The 18,348-nt window shown below is 31.9% G+C and overlaps 3 protein-coding genes across 4 annotated transcripts; 2 read left to right on the top strand and 1 right to left on the bottom strand.

Moving 5' to 3' along the window:
- Window positions 1–112: 112 nt before the first annotated feature.
- LOC124916471 (phospholipase D alpha 1) lies at window positions 113–4,069 on the bottom strand. 2 transcript variants are annotated; one of them, XM_047457184.1, is made up of 4 exons: window positions 3,933–4,069; window positions 3,573–3,673; window positions 937–2,836; window positions 113–793 (listed from the first exon to the last, which is right to left on the bottom strand). In XM_047457184.1, the coding sequence occupies exons 2-4, from the start codon at window positions 3,663–3,665 to the stop codon at window positions 357–359; spliced, it is 2,430 nt and encodes an 809-aa protein (XP_047313140.1). In that variant the 5' UTR covers window positions 3,666–3,673; window positions 3,933–4,069; the 3' UTR covers window positions 113–356. The 2 variants fall into 2 exon arrangements, with proteins under 2 accessions (XP_047313140.1, XP_047313141.1); XM_047457185.1 differs by lacking the exon at window positions 3,933–4,069 and having other exon boundaries at window positions 3,573–3,692.
- Window positions 4,070–9,345: 5,276 nt separating this feature from the next.
- On the top strand, window positions 9,346–10,004 carry LOC124916336 (adenine phosphoribosyltransferase 2-like; the record flags this gene model as incomplete). Its single annotated transcript, XM_047457059.1, has 5 exons — window positions 9,346–9,350; window positions 9,412–9,509; window positions 9,577–9,729; window positions 9,804–9,862; window positions 9,939–10,004. Coding segments are annotated over 5 exons (381 nt in total), but the record flags the coding sequence as incomplete, so codon positions are not given.
- Window positions 10,005–11,059: 1,055 nt separating this feature from the next.
- On the top strand, window positions 11,060–18,260 carry LOC124914784 (chaperone protein DnaJ-like). Its single transcript, XM_047455393.1, has 11 exons — window positions 11,060–11,493; window positions 12,925–12,993; window positions 13,711–13,803; window positions 14,030–14,151; window positions 14,717–14,912; window positions 15,836–16,011; window positions 16,807–16,936; window positions 17,047–17,207; window positions 17,512–17,606; window positions 17,764–17,863; window positions 17,941–18,260. Exons 1-11 carry the CDS (start codon window positions 11,197–11,199, stop codon window positions 17,984–17,986), a joined length of 1,485 nt encoding a protein of 494 aa, XP_047311349.1. The 5' UTR covers window positions 11,060–11,196; the 3' UTR covers window positions 17,987–18,260.
- The last annotated feature ends 88 nt before the right edge of the window (window positions 18,261–18,348 follow it).

Raw genomic sequence — 18,348 nt, 5'->3', positions numbered from 1 at the left:
ATAGTCTCCACGTTTTCAAATAAAAATGTATTCAATTTATGAGAAAAAACGAAACTAGAACCATGAATTGAACAAACCAGAAAAAAAAGGTTACAGAGAAAATTTGAACTAAAAACAAGCAAACAAACCATCATCGGGTTCAAATGGTTCCATCAATCTTATATCCCTTACAAACAAGACAGTTGAAGCGAGAACTTAAATCAACATAAACTACAACAGACGCAATATACTACTTACTGTTCATGCTATTATTATTATTAATGGTTTGCACCCAAAATTACACAAACTCGATTAGTACACAACACATGGAGATGCAAACAACTGAAGAAGTGCGCATTTTCTTTAGTGCGGTTACCTCAGGTGGTGAGGATAGGAGGCATATAGTCAACTTTTCCACCTAAAATGCGAGCCTTAGTGTCGGGGAAGTGTTCGGATCCTGGAAGCTCAGTAATATCTCCTTCGTTAGAAACTGCAATTGGGTAGCGAAGCAAGTGGCCTGGTAGATCGTTTTCTAGAACCTCGCTCGAGTAAAGATCCCAATATCTGTCAGCAACTTGATTCACTTTCCTTACACACTCAGAACTCTCTGGGCGGAGGAACATGTCGTCGATCATGCCAAGGTGCTCGTACCATAGACCCATGCGGAAACCATGAATCTGACCACGTGCAGGCTGCTGCCTATCAGCTAAGTGATATGGCTGATATGCTCCCATTGCTATCTCTGAGTCACGCGCCCCATCCATCGACCTCTGATTGATGTTAGCCGATCCAATTATTATATACTCGTCATCAACTGTACAATAGTAGTACCAAACCAAAGAAATGTATCATTCAATAATCGAGTAAGATAGAGTGAAGCGCATAGTGAACCGAAATAATTATTCTCTGATTGATGCTAAAATATGGGGAAAAAAGTTCATATCATGACTGACGTACCTATCATCATCTTTGCATGAACATAGATCATGAAGCGCCTAGCTTCCTGGGCTCTACTATAATCTGAATCCGGTTCAGGCTGTTCTGAAGGTTCATACTCTCCACTCCTCTTGACCTCCCTATTGCCAAGGCAGAAGAATGTCAAGTATTCCCTAGGATCCACTTCTATACCTTTGGCCTGAAGAGCTTCAAGTATATCTTTGTACATCATCTCCATTGTTCTCCTTTGCCAATCCAATATTGCCTGAACCGACGCACTTTCAGGAATTCCCTCTGGCCACATAGGAACCACAATGTACACAGTGAACCTCTCCCCAGCCTCAATTTTACTAACAATTTTCAACGATAACTCCTTGGGAACAAGATGTAAAGCTCCAATATCCTCCACTTTGATGTCATCTGCTTTCCACCCAAAAGAGCTTCCAAGAAAATACTGATTTTCAATATAAATAAAGTTCTTTGCCCGCCTGATGGCATGTATATAAGCATCCTGTATGCTTCGGTCAATAATATTTTCCTTCCCGCTTACAAGTCCAGCTTTTGCTGCACCTTCCGGAGTGTCTGGAAATCCAAAAGCAGCCCCACCATCTATCGATCGGAACAATTGTACATTCCAAGTCTCGTGATCATCAAGGAACATGGCTGGAGATGGAGATATTATAACCTGACTGAGCTCTCTCAAATTTACCAGCACATCTTTCCCACCTTGCTTTCTCCATCTCTGCTCGAAATTATACAGAACATCCCATGCAATGGGTCCTTCGAGCTTGGAGTGAATGTCATGCCATGGCTCCCTTGGTCCTCCCTTAGTAATTGAAGCGCCAGTGAAGTTTGGCTGATGGAAATCATCGTGGTGGGCTGTATCCAACGTCCTGAACAATGAATGGAAAGGGGTGTCATAACGTCCATCACAAAGGTCAATTCCCCCAACAAAACTGACAATCCGTCTCTTATCAGGTTCCCCTGAAGGTAGCTCATGGTCAACCACTATAATTTTCTGGTGGTGTGTGAACATAGTAGAGATCTGTAAGTTCTGAATTGTGCTGCCACCATCATCAGGATTTCGAGGACATAAGATACAATGAACATCAGTGTTTTGGAAGTATTGTTCAGTGTCTTGGTCATGGGTACCCATCAGTCCATCTTTCTTCAGTAGGCCGACAGAGGTCCTATCGTCCCAGACAAGCATGAGAACCCTAACACCCTCACTAGCCTTCTTCTTAAGCAGCTCACCGAGAGTGATGTCCCCGCCTGGTTTTTGTCGTCTTGAATCCCTTATCAAGGTGATTTCGGTATAAACAGACCAGCCAGTTATATATATAAGGTGTTTTGCATTAGTGACTGCATCAAAGACATCTTCCCAGCATCTATGTGGCTCATACAACTTACCACCAGTGAGGGGGATACGAGGTATGAACTTGTCTGGAATGTGCGCATCTTGAAACAAAGAAACGCGACAACCTACTCTCTGTGGGTAAAATGTGTATGGAACCCCTGGGAATTTGGAACTTCTGATTCCACGAGCCCAATTACGATCCCTAGAAACTTCAAAAAATTGTAGTTTCACATGGATCTTGGAACCAGCATGAATAGGATTCTTGTTTCCGTCCAAGATCTCCACCCATCTATCAATTTCCTCACCGTCCAAGATATCTCGAACAGGAATATATGCTCTTCCAATTAACGTGGCCCCAATGGGATTGTCGTCTTTGACAGTAAATATGACATTTGAAGCCAAATGAGCACAGTAAATGTGAAAAGACTCGTACCACCTTGGATTGTTGGGGTCATTTTGTATGAGTCTGGTTCGCCCAACTCGAGCCTTTTCAAGATCTATAGTTGCATAAATTTTCGGAGTACCTTTGCCAAAACCAACAGCTTCCTCAACATTCTCCATGAACTACAAGAACAATGGAGAGAATAAGAAGTGAGGAAAAAACTAATGTAAGATAAGGGATAACAGGAAGGACATTGATAACTAGTCATAGATTTCAGTTTGGCATAAGCTGTTAAAAGAACTCCAGAAAAAATTCAGAAAGCACAGCCCCATAATATATTTCACGTCTTATTTTTTGTTTTTTCATAGTGGAAAACGAAAATATTAGAAACCGTTTTGGTTACAAACCTGTATAGATGAATATTAAAGAATTTGATTTGTACAGGTAAGTAAGCCTATACAAGTAAAATTTAATGGCACAACATAGGAGACTAATGAACTAACTTTTCAGCAGTCGCACATTGCTACTGGACGCCATTTACTAGAAACTTAAGCATATACCAGTGTGCTCCATCACACATTATCAAAAGTGTTCTGTAATCCATGATAGGGCACACAAAATGGCAAAACTCTAGGAGTTATATCATCATCCTAGACTAGACAAGCAATGACAACGAATCAAGGTTATTTTTTACACAAATTAGAATCTCAGTGGCTGCAATATTACAGTAACTATCTTCAAGACTAGGATCTAATATCTATGATGAGTAACAAGACCATCCACATTTCCACTTAAATGATTAGCCAAGTTTGAGAAAAAAAAAAACAATAAAAATCACATTCTCCAGCTAAATTCGGAAAATCTCCAGTGATGAAACAGTTATATGCACATGATGCCAAAATTATGAAGCACGCATACCTTGGAGAAGAAATGTCCACTACGTCCGCTCTGCAGCGAGTCCACTTCGAAGATCGTGACATGTAGTGTTCCATGAAGAAGGATCTGTGCCATTTTTCACGCTGAAACAACAGAAACAAATTAAGGACTGTTTCCAGAATTTAATAAAGGAAACAGTCACAGAGACGATCACTCAAGATCAGACAAAAGAATTTGCCGTCAAAACACACTCGCTCCAGTAGAGAGCAAAATTTAGATGAAAAACGAGAACAGGATTAAGCAGCTGACTACAAGCAACGAAAAGAAGAGCAGTAAGGTAACGCGATCGAACAGATCTAAATTCTAAGTTGAAATATGAACTAGTTTATGGTCAACACTCACCGGAAATTCGATCCGACGAGAAAGTTGAAGAAAGATAGAAAGAGACTTCTCAGTTCGTCACTTCGTCATAGGAGGATGGGGTCCGGATTCAGGAGGATCTCTGCGCTTTATTATTTATTTGGAATTTCGCATATCAGTTTATTTGTATTCTTACAGATTACAGATATACAGCGCATCAATTACTTTAAATTTTCCAGTGGGGTTTTTTGGAATTTTTCATTGATGATGATTCTTTTTCAAATAATCTTTTTTAAAATTTAAGAAATTAACACTTTAATTCTAAATAAATCTCTCAGATTTTAAAATATTTAAAAAAAAAACAAATACATAATCTTTAATTTCTTTTACCGAACTAGTTATAATATCTTAAAGAGTTACTTTGCTTTATAGACTTCAAAAGTGTTTTATCCTCAATACCGATTTTAGAATATTGGGCCTGCCTAAATTAGTCACAAAGAAAATAAGAAGATATGATTTCATTATTGGTACTGCAATGTATTGATATTTTCTATGTTATAATTTTTTAATAAAAGGTGGAGGCAGAGAGATTCATTGGACAAATTAATTTCTCTCTCTCAATAATAGTGAGATAGTTGATGACATGATGACATAATTGATGAGAGAGAGACAGAAAGAATGAGGGATGGAGTGCACGTAGAATTTGTGGGTTTTTTTCAAAATTATTGCTACAATTATCATAAATTTTAAAATTTGTCAAAAACAAAAAAAAATGATTAAACTAAACTAAATTTTGTTTAGTCTACACAAAAAAAAATCATTATATTTTAATCTATTCTTTATACTATACATTTGATATTATAGCTTAGTCTTCCTTGGTCCACGGTCGAGGAATGATGAGAGGTGGATACTTTTGCTTTTCTTTGTTGTCATTGGGTGATTGGGTGGCTGGAGCAAAGGGAGTTAGTTGATTTGAAGTGGCAATAAATATAAATAAATAAAAAATAGTTAGAAAAAGTGGAGGATTTTCAAATTAGAAAAAAGAGAAATATGTAAAAGAGACTTGGCATAGCTGTACAATATGCCTATAATAAGTGTAAAACAAATTTAATTAACACTTTAAACAAATAATGATTTGACTTATACTCGTACTTATAACTTAATAAATAAATTGTATAATCATTAGATTTTTTATTGACAATTTTAGTTTGATAAATTATTTATATAATTTGATATTTAGATAATTAATTATTTATATTGATTTTGTAGGTGTTATTTTATATTAAGAGGTAAGTAAACTGAACCGAAACCGTTCAAACCAAACCGATTTCAACGGTTCATTGGTCGGTTCAACGTCATTAAAATTGCTTAAACCGACCAAGTGTTTAACAAATAATGTTTAAATAATAAAAAATAAAACATTAAAATGACTAATGAATAATGCATTATAACTATTAGGTCATAACATAAAAATAATGAGAGGAGAATAAACATATACTTATATTATCAAAAATTATTAACTATTATTAGTAGAGACAAATTTAATCACGAAATTTTTAACTTACCATTAAGTATAATGTTTTCTAAAAATAAATTATGAGGAGAATACACTTATATTTTAGAGAACAGTTATTTATTAATTTAATAGATCTTACAAGTTATAATTAATGACATTATTCATATAAATACAATATAACTTTATTTATAAATTTGTCTTAAATTGTGCTAGTTCACCTTGTTAATAAAATTATTAATAGTATTGTTCATGAACTTGTGTTATCAAACTTTATTCATAATATTGTTATTTATTGATATAAATAATAATAAGTATATATTGTTATTGATATATATTTTTTAATTTATTTTAACAAATTCATTCATGATCGAACCAATTAAACCGATCAAATTGAATTTTTAATGGTTTAAACTAAAGGAATCAAACCGACGATTTGAAATTTAATAAACCGACGCAATAGCGACTCTGAAAATTGGGACGCCCTGTGCGAATTTTTTTTCTTATTTAGTAGTTATATTTTATGTTTATTAATAAATATAATAAGTTTATATTATTTTTAACAAAAACAAGAGAGTTTAGTTGGTTTGACAAATAATTATTTAAGAATCAAACATTCTCGGTGTTATTATTTTTTTTTTGTGCACGGGTGGAAAGGGCTTAGACATCCGCCTAATTGACCTTACCCGAGCTTACATTCTATTTTGTATTATTAATTAATTAATTGTTTATATGTAATTTTTATTTTTATTTTTATTAATTAAAAATTAATTCTTTATTATGAAAAATGGTCTATCAAAAATTTAACACAGTAAATGAATTATTTTCTTAAGTTATAAATATAAAAGAAAAATGTAAAGAGAGTTGTATTGCATGGTCTTGTCAATTATAATTACAAGTTAAATGTAAATGCCTTACTTATTTATTTATATTTAATTTAAGGAACTATTATAAAGAGTTCAAATAAAATCTTAATATTTTGATATATTAAACACAATTCTTAACATTTTAACTATTATCCAAAGCCTGATATAAGTAATAAGTCTAACAAGTCCACACCACCTCCTTAGGCAGACCATGGAAGGTCTGGGCCTGGGCCGGTTGCTTACCAGAAACTTGAACTCAATTTGTATGCCTAATATATATTGAACAGAGAATGGTAATATATATATATATATATGAAAAACACATAATGGGTTTTGGCAAATGCGGGTGGGTTGAAGTCCCTAAACTTAATTTGAGTACGCTGGACATTTGAGTAAGACGGACAAAATCGAGAGTTTATGTATAATCGTTAACCAGTTATAAACTTGTAAAATATAGAGTTTACATGAAATCGTAAATAATAGTTATATATTATTATTATTTATAAAATAATACATAATTAAATATTTTATATTTAGTCATTTTTAAAAAATTATATATTTTAATTTAAAATTAATTAAAAAAATAACAATTAATAAATAACACTATAAAAAAATTATATTTATAAAATTAATTTTATTAATTAATTTATTTAAATAAATAATAATTTTATTTTTTAATTTTTAAATATAAAATTGTTTTTTTATTAGTAAAATTGTATAAAATCGTAAAATAAAAATTATTTATAAACTCGTAAAATCTTAAAATCTTGTTATTGAAAATTTAAAATCGTAAGAGTTTACATATTTAAGAGTTTACAAATTCGTTAACCTTATGTGAAATCGTAAAATTATAAAATTTTAATAATCAACTCAAAATTTTAACGACATTAAATCGGAGTATTCCGAAAGTTATAGTTATTAGCTAGCAAAATCATGTAGCCTATTTTGGCCTTCACATGGAACAATAGCAATAAAGGCACGTTCTCTTAAAAGGTAATTTATGAAAACAAATTTTCTTATAGTTCCCAACCCATATCCATATCTTATCTTTTAATCTTACTATAATATATATATAATTATTTAAAGTGATTCTCCATAAATACAATAACTAGTTTATTAGATATATAACTAAAAGATTTGAAAGGTAAAATGAAAAGAAATTTATTTTTGTATTCACTTCTAACGTTGACATATCATTGTATCGAGTCTTACTTTAGATTAATTAATATTTTCATTTTTATTCAATTTTGAAGAGAGTCTAATTTAAACTAAATAGATTTACATTACAAAATATTTACAAACAAATCATGAAAAAATAAACAAAATTCAATGGAAAAGATTGAAAAATAAACGAGTTTTTAATGGATTATCCATTTGGAGATAGACTTGACACCATTAAAAGCAAATATCTTTTATAAGATTGTGATGTGGTAGATTTCTGGTTTAAATGTTAATGAACAGTAATAAGACCTTATTTAATCATGAGAAAAGTTAAATGAAAAAAAAAAATAAAAAATGATAATTTTTATTTTAAAGTTAATGTTTTCTAAAAAAAAGAAATAATATTTAAAAAAGTAATTAAAATATAAAATGGGGTTTGTTTGATGTTTCTATAACTATACACAAAAGCTCACCCCTCCCTTGCAAATTTATTACATAAATTTATTACATATACACCCGTGCTCATAAACAGTGTGATCCTCTATAGTCTGTATACCTTCTTCACTCCTGGACCCATCTATCATAAAATATGGATAAGCCCGCCTTTCATGTCTCTATTTTTCTATATCTTTTTATAGCTTTTTTATTTACTTATTAGATATTCATTTACTAAATTATTCAAAAACCAAATTAATATAATATTATATATTATTTATGAATTAAAATTAGAATTAAATAAGAATTAACATTGAATTATAATTCAATTAATATATTGAGAAAATTATAAAATTATAATTCAATTTCAATTTTTAAGTTTATAAAAAAAAATATGATAAAATTAATTTTAATATATATTATTTATTTTATTAAAATATTGATTAACACAACCAATTAGGATAGATAGCTTGGGTCAAAATAAACTTTTAAGTTTTAATTTTTATTAAAAAAAAATACATGTTAACTTTGTATACTTAAAAAAATATCGGTTCAACATTTTAACTTAAAAATTTAAACTTCAATTTCAATATTAAAATATTTTAAAATAAAAAATAAACTTCATTAATCTAAATAAATTTGTGATCAACTTGAATTACAAAATTAATATTATAAATTATTATAATAATACAAATTCATCGCAAGATTAAAATACGTAAGTAATATGATATAAAAAACCATCAAACAAAAGTTTGTCGCAATCCAACATTAAATAATTGTCAAAATAAAAAATTACAACATTTAAAAAAAAATGATATATCTAAGATAACAATTAAGATTTTGGTTAATCCCTATATTGATCCACGAATAATTCATATCTATTTACATTCACACAATATTCAATTTATAGTGTTTTCAACTGATCATCTTTATTATCTTTTATACATGGAATATTCTCACTCAAATATCCTAACAATTTAATAATTTAAATAACTTAAAATTTTAAGATATATATAATAGAAACGTGTCAACGTTATCCATAATTAGCAAAAACAAATAAAAAATAATACTATTTATGAAATGAAGTTTCCCATGGGCATGACACGTCGACTGTCTTGGATGTTGGAACTTTGTCCGTACCCATTTTATTTCACCTTATAATAAAGTGATTAGAAGAAAAAGAAGAAAGAAATAAGGAAAAGTACTGATCATAAAATGTTTGCAGGAGAGAATGGGTTACAAGGAGACCCTAGGTTGGAGGCCATATCAAATGCAATAAGGGTCGTCCCTCATTTTCCAAAGCAAGGTATTATAAATTAAATCAGACAGATCTTCAATTTGATTATTAAATAATAATAATAATAATAATAACAGGAATAATGTTTCAAGACATGACGACCTTATTGCTAGATCATAAAGCTTTCAAGGGAAGCATTGATATTTTTGTAGAACGATACAGAGACATGCACATCTCTCTTGTAGCTGGTTGGTAATTATTTATTTTATTTTAATTAATACAATTATTTAATTATTATCATATCATTAGCATAGGAGTTGAGGCCAGAGGGTTTCTATTTGGTCCTTCAATAGCGTTGGGAATCGGTGCAAAATTCGTTCCTCTTCGTAAGCCCAACAAATTGCCAGGTATCATATCTTAATTAACTAACTAATTAATTAATTAATTAAATACTTGCTAATTTATCAATTATAGGAGATGATATTATATCGGAGAGTTATGTGCTTGAATACGGTAAAGATTGTTTAGAGATGCAAAGTGGTGCTGTTCAAACTGGCGACCGTGTCCTTGTTATTGACGATTTAGTCGCTACCGGAGGGACACTATCCGCCGCCATAACACTCCTAGGTATTATTACTAGTTTATTATTTTATTTTCATTTTTTTTTTTTTAATTTGTTACCAAATCTCAATTCTGTTTAGAGCGGGTTGGAGCAGAGGTTGTGGAATGTGCTTGTGTTGTAGGTCTTCGAGAACCCAAGGTAACTAATAATATATAATTTGATTTCTTTATTATTAAAATTATTATTTATCAAAGTTAATGTTTAATTGTTTCAGGGCCATACCAGACTAAATGGGAAACCCTTGTATATTCTTGTTGAGCCTCGCCAATATACATTTTAATGTTGTATGGTTTGTTTGATAGACTTTTTTTTTTTATTAATTAGTCTATATCCTATAGTATTTCAATGTTTGTGACTTTCTATCTATAGTATTGGATCTCTTCAATCAACATTGTGAAATAATTACTATAAAATTGATGCCAGAGTGCTTAGTAATCGATTTAAACCTGGTTTATTATTGTCTTTTCGAGAAGTTATCAATTAAAATGATGTTCATATATATATATATATTTTTTTTTTATTATATATATATATTATTTAAATGGTTTAACATAAGTTAAAGTAATTACAATTATTGTTGTGAGTTTAATTTTTTCAAGTAATTATTTTCATTTATCACATTAAAAAATAAAAATAAAGTAAAATTACATTTTATTTTTTTATATGTATTAGTCTCTCTCCAAACTCTTATTTTATTTTATAAAAAAATAGTAATTTTTTTATCCAATTAAGAGTTAAATTTATTTTCTTGAATATTGGAATGACTCCACTTCAATTAAAAGTTAATATTTATTAAATTTTAAAAAAATAAAATTATTAAAAGAAATGCAATTTAGTATATTAAATTACTTGGTAGTGATCAGTAAGTAATGTAGACTCCATGAGGGTGATCTCATTATTATTTTAAAAAATATTCATATTCAGTGATTTTATATTTTTATTTTTCTGGTTTCATTTTTTTCCCTATACATTTTGTATGTAATTTTAGTTGATTTAATGTCACTTTAATTTTTATTGACCATTTAAAAAATATTAAATTACTTCAATTTTTATTATTTTCTTATTTTGACACTTTAAATTCTTATAAGTTTTAAAATTACTTAAAAGTTTTTTATTTTATTTATTTTCTTGTTATATAACAAATAGATGATATGAGAATGTTGTGCTATCATTATTTATAAAATCATGCAATAATAATAATAATAGTACAGATTTAAATTTTATATAATTTTATTTGGGCAATAAATTAGTTTTATTTTTTTGTAAAAATAACTAACCTTTCACATTTTTTGAAAGAAAAAAAAAAAACTCACATTTGACGGCACCACATCTTCTCTCCAGTCTCCAAAGTGTTTCCATCCTTTCCTACCATTCGCTCTCCTCTCTCGACGACGAACTAAAATTTGCGCCAATGAATCGAAGTGAACGCTACTTCTCCTAGGAGAACGATCGAAGACCAGAAGTTTACAGCAATGGCAGTTGCATCTCTCTCTCTCATCCCTTACTCACTCAGCTTCACGGGGGAGCGTCCCAATACTCTCTTCTCCTCGGTCGCTTCCACTTCGTCTTCATCGTCTTTCCTGGGAACGAGTCTTTGTTTCCAGAAGAATTCTTTGCCTCTATCCTATTCGCAATTCAGTAAGAAGATATATGTAAAGCGCTATGGGACTATGGTTAGAGCCGCAACAGATTACTACTCCACTCTCGGGATTTCCAAGAGTGCCAACAGTAAGGAAATCAAGGCGGCTTATAGGAAGTTAGCTCGACAGGTACTAGATTTGGATTACTTGTTTTCGGAATTATTTCCCTTAGTACAGAGTCATGGTTTATGTTTAAATGTTTGTTCATGAATCCGTCACACTGTAATTGTTTTTCTCTTTGTTCTGATTTTTAATACAATTTTATTATTAGTTAATGGGAAATTGACTTTGAGAGTTTTTAGTTTGGTGATAAGAAATTGCTGTCAGTCCTCCTGTCTAACATTAGAGGTGGCTAAGTTGGACGAGGATTAACAGCATTTTCCGTAGGGTTAATCATCAAATGCTGGACCTATCCCCCTTCTCTGTTACCCATAGCATTAAATGGGGCAAGAATGTCCTGTTGTAAAATCAGTAGTATCCTAACTCTTTGACATCAGGGATTATTTAGGAACTTTTTGCCTACATGCCTAAGCATAGTTCATCATCCGTAACATCATCTCTTTCAAAATTGAACGATGGTCTCTTCTCTTAAGATGATTTTGAATGTTACTTTAAAAACTTCATTGGATGGTTACCACATACCATTACCTCCATGTCCCACAAGTTCTGCCCTCATCTAAAAGGAGAAATGCGCAGATGGGATTGAGATGTTCTCTCTAGAAGCTTATCCAATAATTTCCATCTTTCACCTATGGATGCAGGAGTCCTAACATAATTCACTGATTTTTCATAGTATGTTGTCCATGCTTCTGATATGATCGTAGGAATACATGAAAAGATGGTCGAACTGGGTTTGTAGATGGGTTCCAACATGGTTTTGGGCAAATACTAAGTGAACAGCGAGGAAGAACCAACCTTCATTTAAAGGTGCTAATTGTCTGCTCTCCCTTGTGATAAAGATGGAGCTGCATTGACAACTCTTTCATAATTCAAGTGGTTTGATAGAAAGTTCAATCATCTTTCCAATCTTTTGTAATCTGTATATTATATAGAGATTGTACAAGTCTCAAAAAAGCTGCCTTTTTATGACCTAGATGCTGTGAGTTTATAAATGTGTGTATGCCATCAGAACAAGAAACTGTGGTGTGATCTTAGTATCGAATGACACCCGTGCTGACAATTTAATGCACTGTATTCATTTTCTAGAGTGGAATGTCTGTGTACCTTTCAAGATATATAAGTCTATTGTACTTTTGATGCTTATGGTGTTGTCTTTCCTTAATGTTTCCCACCTTGCTGCGGAATGAAGTTGGAATGTTTCCTAACAAGTTGTAGAAAAACGTCTTTGTTGTTAGCCCCTAAATTAGGAGTTACTCCTTTGTGTTATATTTTCCTCACATTCTTCTTTCTGCAACTTGGTCCATATATGAATTAGTGAAAGCTGATCGACTGAGCTTGTTTTGAATCTATTGCTTCTTCATAGAGTTTCCTCAGCAGAGAAGTCTCTCATATGCTCTTATCCTCATTATGCTTGCTCACTTTTACTCTCTTTATTCTCAGTACCATCCCGATGTCAATAAGGAACCTGGTGCAACAGAAAAGTTTAAGGAAATCAGTGCAGCATACGAGGTATAATGTAGCCAACAATCTCATAATTTGATTTGGAATGCGTATGCTGTTTTTTTATTCTATATATCTTAAATAAATGATTTTATCGTATTTTCTGAATGCTTGAGGTGTGACCAAACTACTCTCCATTTTCATATAACTATATAAGTGTAGATAGGTGACAAGTGTTGATACTTGTGACCACTTCAACATGACAAAGTTCAATACTTATTGTTACGTTGGCCAGTGTTTCCATGATTAGTCATCTGTAGACAGTTGGTATGAACATGGACAACATTCTAGTCAGAATTGGCATAGGTCACGTCTCCAGGTTATGTGGTAGTCTAATTGCCATCATATGTATGGCTGTTACTGTGATTAGGCAATCTCTCAGAAGTCTTGATATTTTGTGCTTTCTACGCATCTTTGTCTAGTAGCATATGTTGAATATTAGCTTAGTAGCTATCTTGAAGTGTATTAGCATGCCCCCTTTCTTACAACTACATATTAATAGTCTCCCTTTAATTCTCCTATTGGTCTACAGACTTTATGCTGAGGCATTACACAGTTCTACATCTTCTGTTTTTGTCTTTCTACTCATTTGCACTCGACAACACTATGCTGGATTGATTTTTTCCCATAGAATAATTTAGAATGATTAGAAATAATGTTCATTAATGATTCATCTCCTTACTTTGCTTGCTCATTTTGTTGAGTTTTAAAGTCCATCATTGTCAGGTGCTATCAGATGACAAAAAACGTTCAATGTATGATCAGTTTGGTGAGGCAGGTGTAAGAAATGCTGTAGGAGGACAAGCTGGTGCTTACACGGTAAACCTGATTATTTGATCTTTATCCTGCATTCATTTTAGGACATGATGGTTTATGCTATCTTTGCTAAGGCAACATCAAACTCTTGACTTCATTTCAAAGCATGTCTAAGTTGCTGTATCTTTGCATATTTAAGTGGCACCGGATAGCGCACATTGTCTCCCCATAGACAAATAAATCTGTTAACGTTGATTGCTGTTTAGTGGGTACATTACTTCTACTGCAGACCAATCCATTTGATCTGTTTGAGACATTTTTCGGGCCTTCCATGGGAGGAGGTTTTTCTGGAATGGACACAGGATTCAGCACTGGTCGGCGTAGTACTGTTACTAAAGGCGAAGATTTAAGGTGGGTTGTCTTTTCCTTGAATTCCGTAGCTGGTAATAGAAATTGCTTTAACATATTATATCCTACTTATTTTTCTCACTAGCTCAAGTAACCTTCCTTTATTTCATCTCAGAGGATTTTGATTCCACAATTTTCCGAAATCGCTCTATGAAATGATGCCTTTGTAGTCTCTGATTAGATTCATTATGAAAAAAGAAACACTTATTGTATTAATCATTATTCAATATTTTTGAAATAATTTCTATGAAGAATCAAAATCTCCAAAAAAAAGCCTGAATGAACATTCCCCCTTCACCCCACCGCCCCACAAAAATAAACAAAGAAAAATCCCTTAATTTTTCATAATGTGTTTGACACCTTACTACCTTCGTGTTACTGGATTATATGGTAGACGTATTCAGGATCATCTGAAGTCCACATTGCTTATAGTGGGCGATCTTTCTTTCCATCTGGATTATAGTTGACCATTGTCAAACTATTTTTTATATTATGGCTAGACATCAGGTAGTTTAATAATCCGTGGTTATTTATAATAAGGTTCTCTTACAACGTTATATGCTATTAGATATGATATGAGTTTGGAGTTCTCTGCGGTCATATTTGGAGCAGAGAAGGAATTTGAACTTTCACATCTTGAAACATGTGAAGTCTGTTCTGGAACTGGAGCAAAAATGGGCTCCAAAATGAGGATATGTTCTACTTGTGGCGGAAGGGGTCAAGTTATGCGAACTGAGCAAACACCATTTGGCTTGTTTTCACAGGTAATTTCTATCTTCTGCTTCTAAAAGAAAAATATAGGAAATAGTGTTTTTTTAATTAAGGGTGTTATTTGCAATAAAAATTGAGAGCACAAAGAGACTACTCTCATGCCTCATAAGGTGATAGTAACAAATGGGCTATGCTCATGCGCCCCAAAATCATCCAAAAACAAAAAATGATACGCACCCACCTTTTTAAAATGAGTAACAGGAGGTGAAGAATAATTTTTTATTCTATACTTGTTAGAATAAAATTGTTAAGAGCTTTTCCTTGAAAATATAGGATATAGTGTTGTACAAACAAGGTAAATAATTGGCGACTTTGTCTTTTTAGGGAATGAAATCATAATGAATCTTAATATCGGAGATAACTGCAACTTCTTTTCCTTATAGTAAGCAGAAATAACTATATGGTTGCTTGCAATTGTTATCCATGTCAACCCATTACTCACAGAACTAGATGCGTTCACTAAGAAAGAGAATACAAAGTTACTTTCAGTATTTTCTTCTATAAGTTGGTTTTGAACACTGCATCTTGCTTGTGGAAGGAGACTGTTTCAGAGAAAACGAGACCATTACTTCAGAATGCTACTATTTATTTGGACGTCTAATGCGATTTTTTTGAACATACAGAGTGGAACATGATTTACTATTTTTTTTCTTTGAGAAAAACATTATTTACTTTGATAGTGCGATGATTAAGACCATTTTGAAATGAGGTAGGCAGCCTTAATTGGTAGAAACATTTTTCTGTTCGACTGTATATAGAGGAGTCTGGCAATGTTATTTATTTATTATTTTTGAAAGGGGGTGTTATTGTTCAATTAAAAGTGGATTATCTTTGTGGTATATTCATTAATTCATTGTTTTTGAGTGGGCAAATTTCTGCAGATTTCCATTAAATTATCTTTGTCCATTATACATAGGTTTCTGTATGTCCAAATTGTGGTGGGAATGGCGAGGTCATCTCTCAATACTGTCAGAAGTGTGCTGGCGAGGGGCGTGTACGTGTTAAGAAAGACATAAAAGTTAAGATTCCGCCTGGAGTTGGCAAGGGCAGTATTCTTAGGGTGGCTGGTGAAGGTGATGCTGGACCAAAGGGGTAAGTGCTTGATTAAATATATAATCTTTGTAAATCTGATATGCTTTATGTTTCATTTTTCTCTTTATAATTGCAGACTTCTGTTTATGCCCCCTTATCCTCCCACCCCTTTCATAAATGTAGATTTATTCATCAACATTTGATCATAGATTCTTTATTAATCTGGATTCTTCTCTCTTTGATGCAATTGAAATCATCTGTATTCTCCAGACTGACATAAATTAAATTGTATATATCATCATATGCCTTCAAATAAATATGAGTGATCAATCTGTGTCTGAAATCTCCATAGAATTGAGTTTTTGTAGGTTTGAATAAATTCAGTATATTGTCTTTTGTGTTTCAAAAAATTTGTGAGTTTTTTTAGAGAGAGATTTGGCGAGGGATTAAAAACCTCTAATTTTGATGTTTTTTCTTGTTTGTTAAAATACTGGGAGAGCACATTTATAAACTACTACATATAGGATTCCACTAATACACTAGCTGCTATTTTGACTATTGCTACACTCCTAGATAGGAAGTTACCACCACTAGACCACTGACACAATAACTTGTTTGACTATTTCCACATATATATTCTGGTTGATGGTATTAATGATGTGATTGATGTGTAAATTGTTAATTGGATAGTAGGCTATTTGAAGATAATCCCAGATAACCCATATCAAACAAATAATGCTTCTTAGTTTTGTATTTAAAAGAAAAATAGTTATCTGATCTTTCATATTTTATTTTTTTGGAAAAGCTAATGGCATATGTCCAAGTATTGACATCTGTTAGTTTTCTTTTAAACAGGGGTCCTCCTGGAGACCTTTATGTGTACCTTGATATTGAAGAGATACCAGAGATCCAAAGAGATGGCATAAATCTACTATCAACTGTTTCAATTACTTATCTAGATGCTATCTTAGGTGCTGTTGTCAAGGTAAAATTGATTCATCACAATAATAACATATACTCGAGACTCTGTTTCTACAATTGGACTTCAACTGTGGTATCATTGTAAAGTATTGTTGTTGATTGGAAATTTAACAGGTGAAGACAGTAGAAGGAAGCAGTGATCTTCAGATTCCGTCTGGTACTCAACCTGGAGATGTACTAGTATTGGCCAAAAAAGGTGTTCCAAAGCTAAACAAATCAACACTACGGGGAGACCACTTATTCACAGTTAAAGTTACTATTCCAAAACGTGTTAGGTATGCTGTGACCTGATTATTTAAACGTCTTTGGAGTTTAATTAAAATAGCTTGGTCTTTAGGTTAAAATGAATCAGAATTAGCCATCAAGAAAGGATATGAATTGAATGTTTAATAAATGATGTCTGTATAGAAAGATATATATGTAGCATTTGATGTATAATAATAATAATTGCTAATGCTAGTACTACTACTATAGTGAAAACTATTTTCATGTATATATAGATGTATGTATAGGTACTATCACATTTGGATTGGGATAACAGGTCTTTGTTTAAAATTATTTTCACGCATTGATTTACAGTGGGAAGGAGCGGGAATTACTTGAAGAGCTTGCTTTATTGAATCAGAATCCTAGCCTCCGTACACAGAACCGTCCTAAAATAATTCAGCAGGCTGGTAAGAATTTATGAAAATGGATATTTGATGTGGACAATATTATCATGTATTTCCATGTTATATAATTGGTCATTTAAAACAATACATTGCACCGTGGTATCTTCTCATCATATATAACTGGTACTTTGAGAAACGTTTTCCTGTCTGTTGTTACCAGTTGAAAACGCGGACAGTGAAAAGGACGCTGTTTCGGAGAAGAAAGAAGAGAAGACAGAGGATGAGAATGACTTTTGGAAGCAGTTAAAAGATGTTGCCGGGTGATAACTTTTTAATTCAGTTTCCTACGTACCATAACATGTATTGAACGTTGTTGTTGTTGTTCTGTTGTTTACAGGTCTATTGTAAATGGAGCTGCAAAGTGGTTGAAGGACAATCTATAGAGTTGAAAAAATACTGAAACATTAAGATGATGATGGTGATGATTGTGTCTCTAAATTGAAATCATAATCTTATAGGTACTTATAATAAGAGGATCATTTTATGAGGGAGCGGTTGACATCTCAAATTCCTTCCTTGCTTTTGTATAACGAAGGAGAGGCTTCATATTCACAATTTGTAAATCTTAGAATTGATTGTCGTCATCAATTCATTGATGGAGTTTAGGAGACAGACACACACAGACGGACTTAATAATTCACATCTTTTAACAAACAATTGATATGATATTCACGCGATTAGAAGAATGGTAAGAATAATGTTGTACTTTTATTTATTTATTTATTTGTACATTTGAATTGATAAA

The sequence above is a fragment of the Impatiens glandulifera genome, chromosome 9 (assembly GCF_907164915.1).
Source record: "Impatiens glandulifera chromosome 9, dImpGla2.1, whole genome shotgun sequence".
Lineage (NCBI taxonomy): Eukaryota > Viridiplantae > Streptophyta > Magnoliopsida > Ericales > Balsaminaceae > Impatiens > Impatiens glandulifera.
This window is presented reverse-complemented; position numbering and strand designations above follow the sequence as displayed.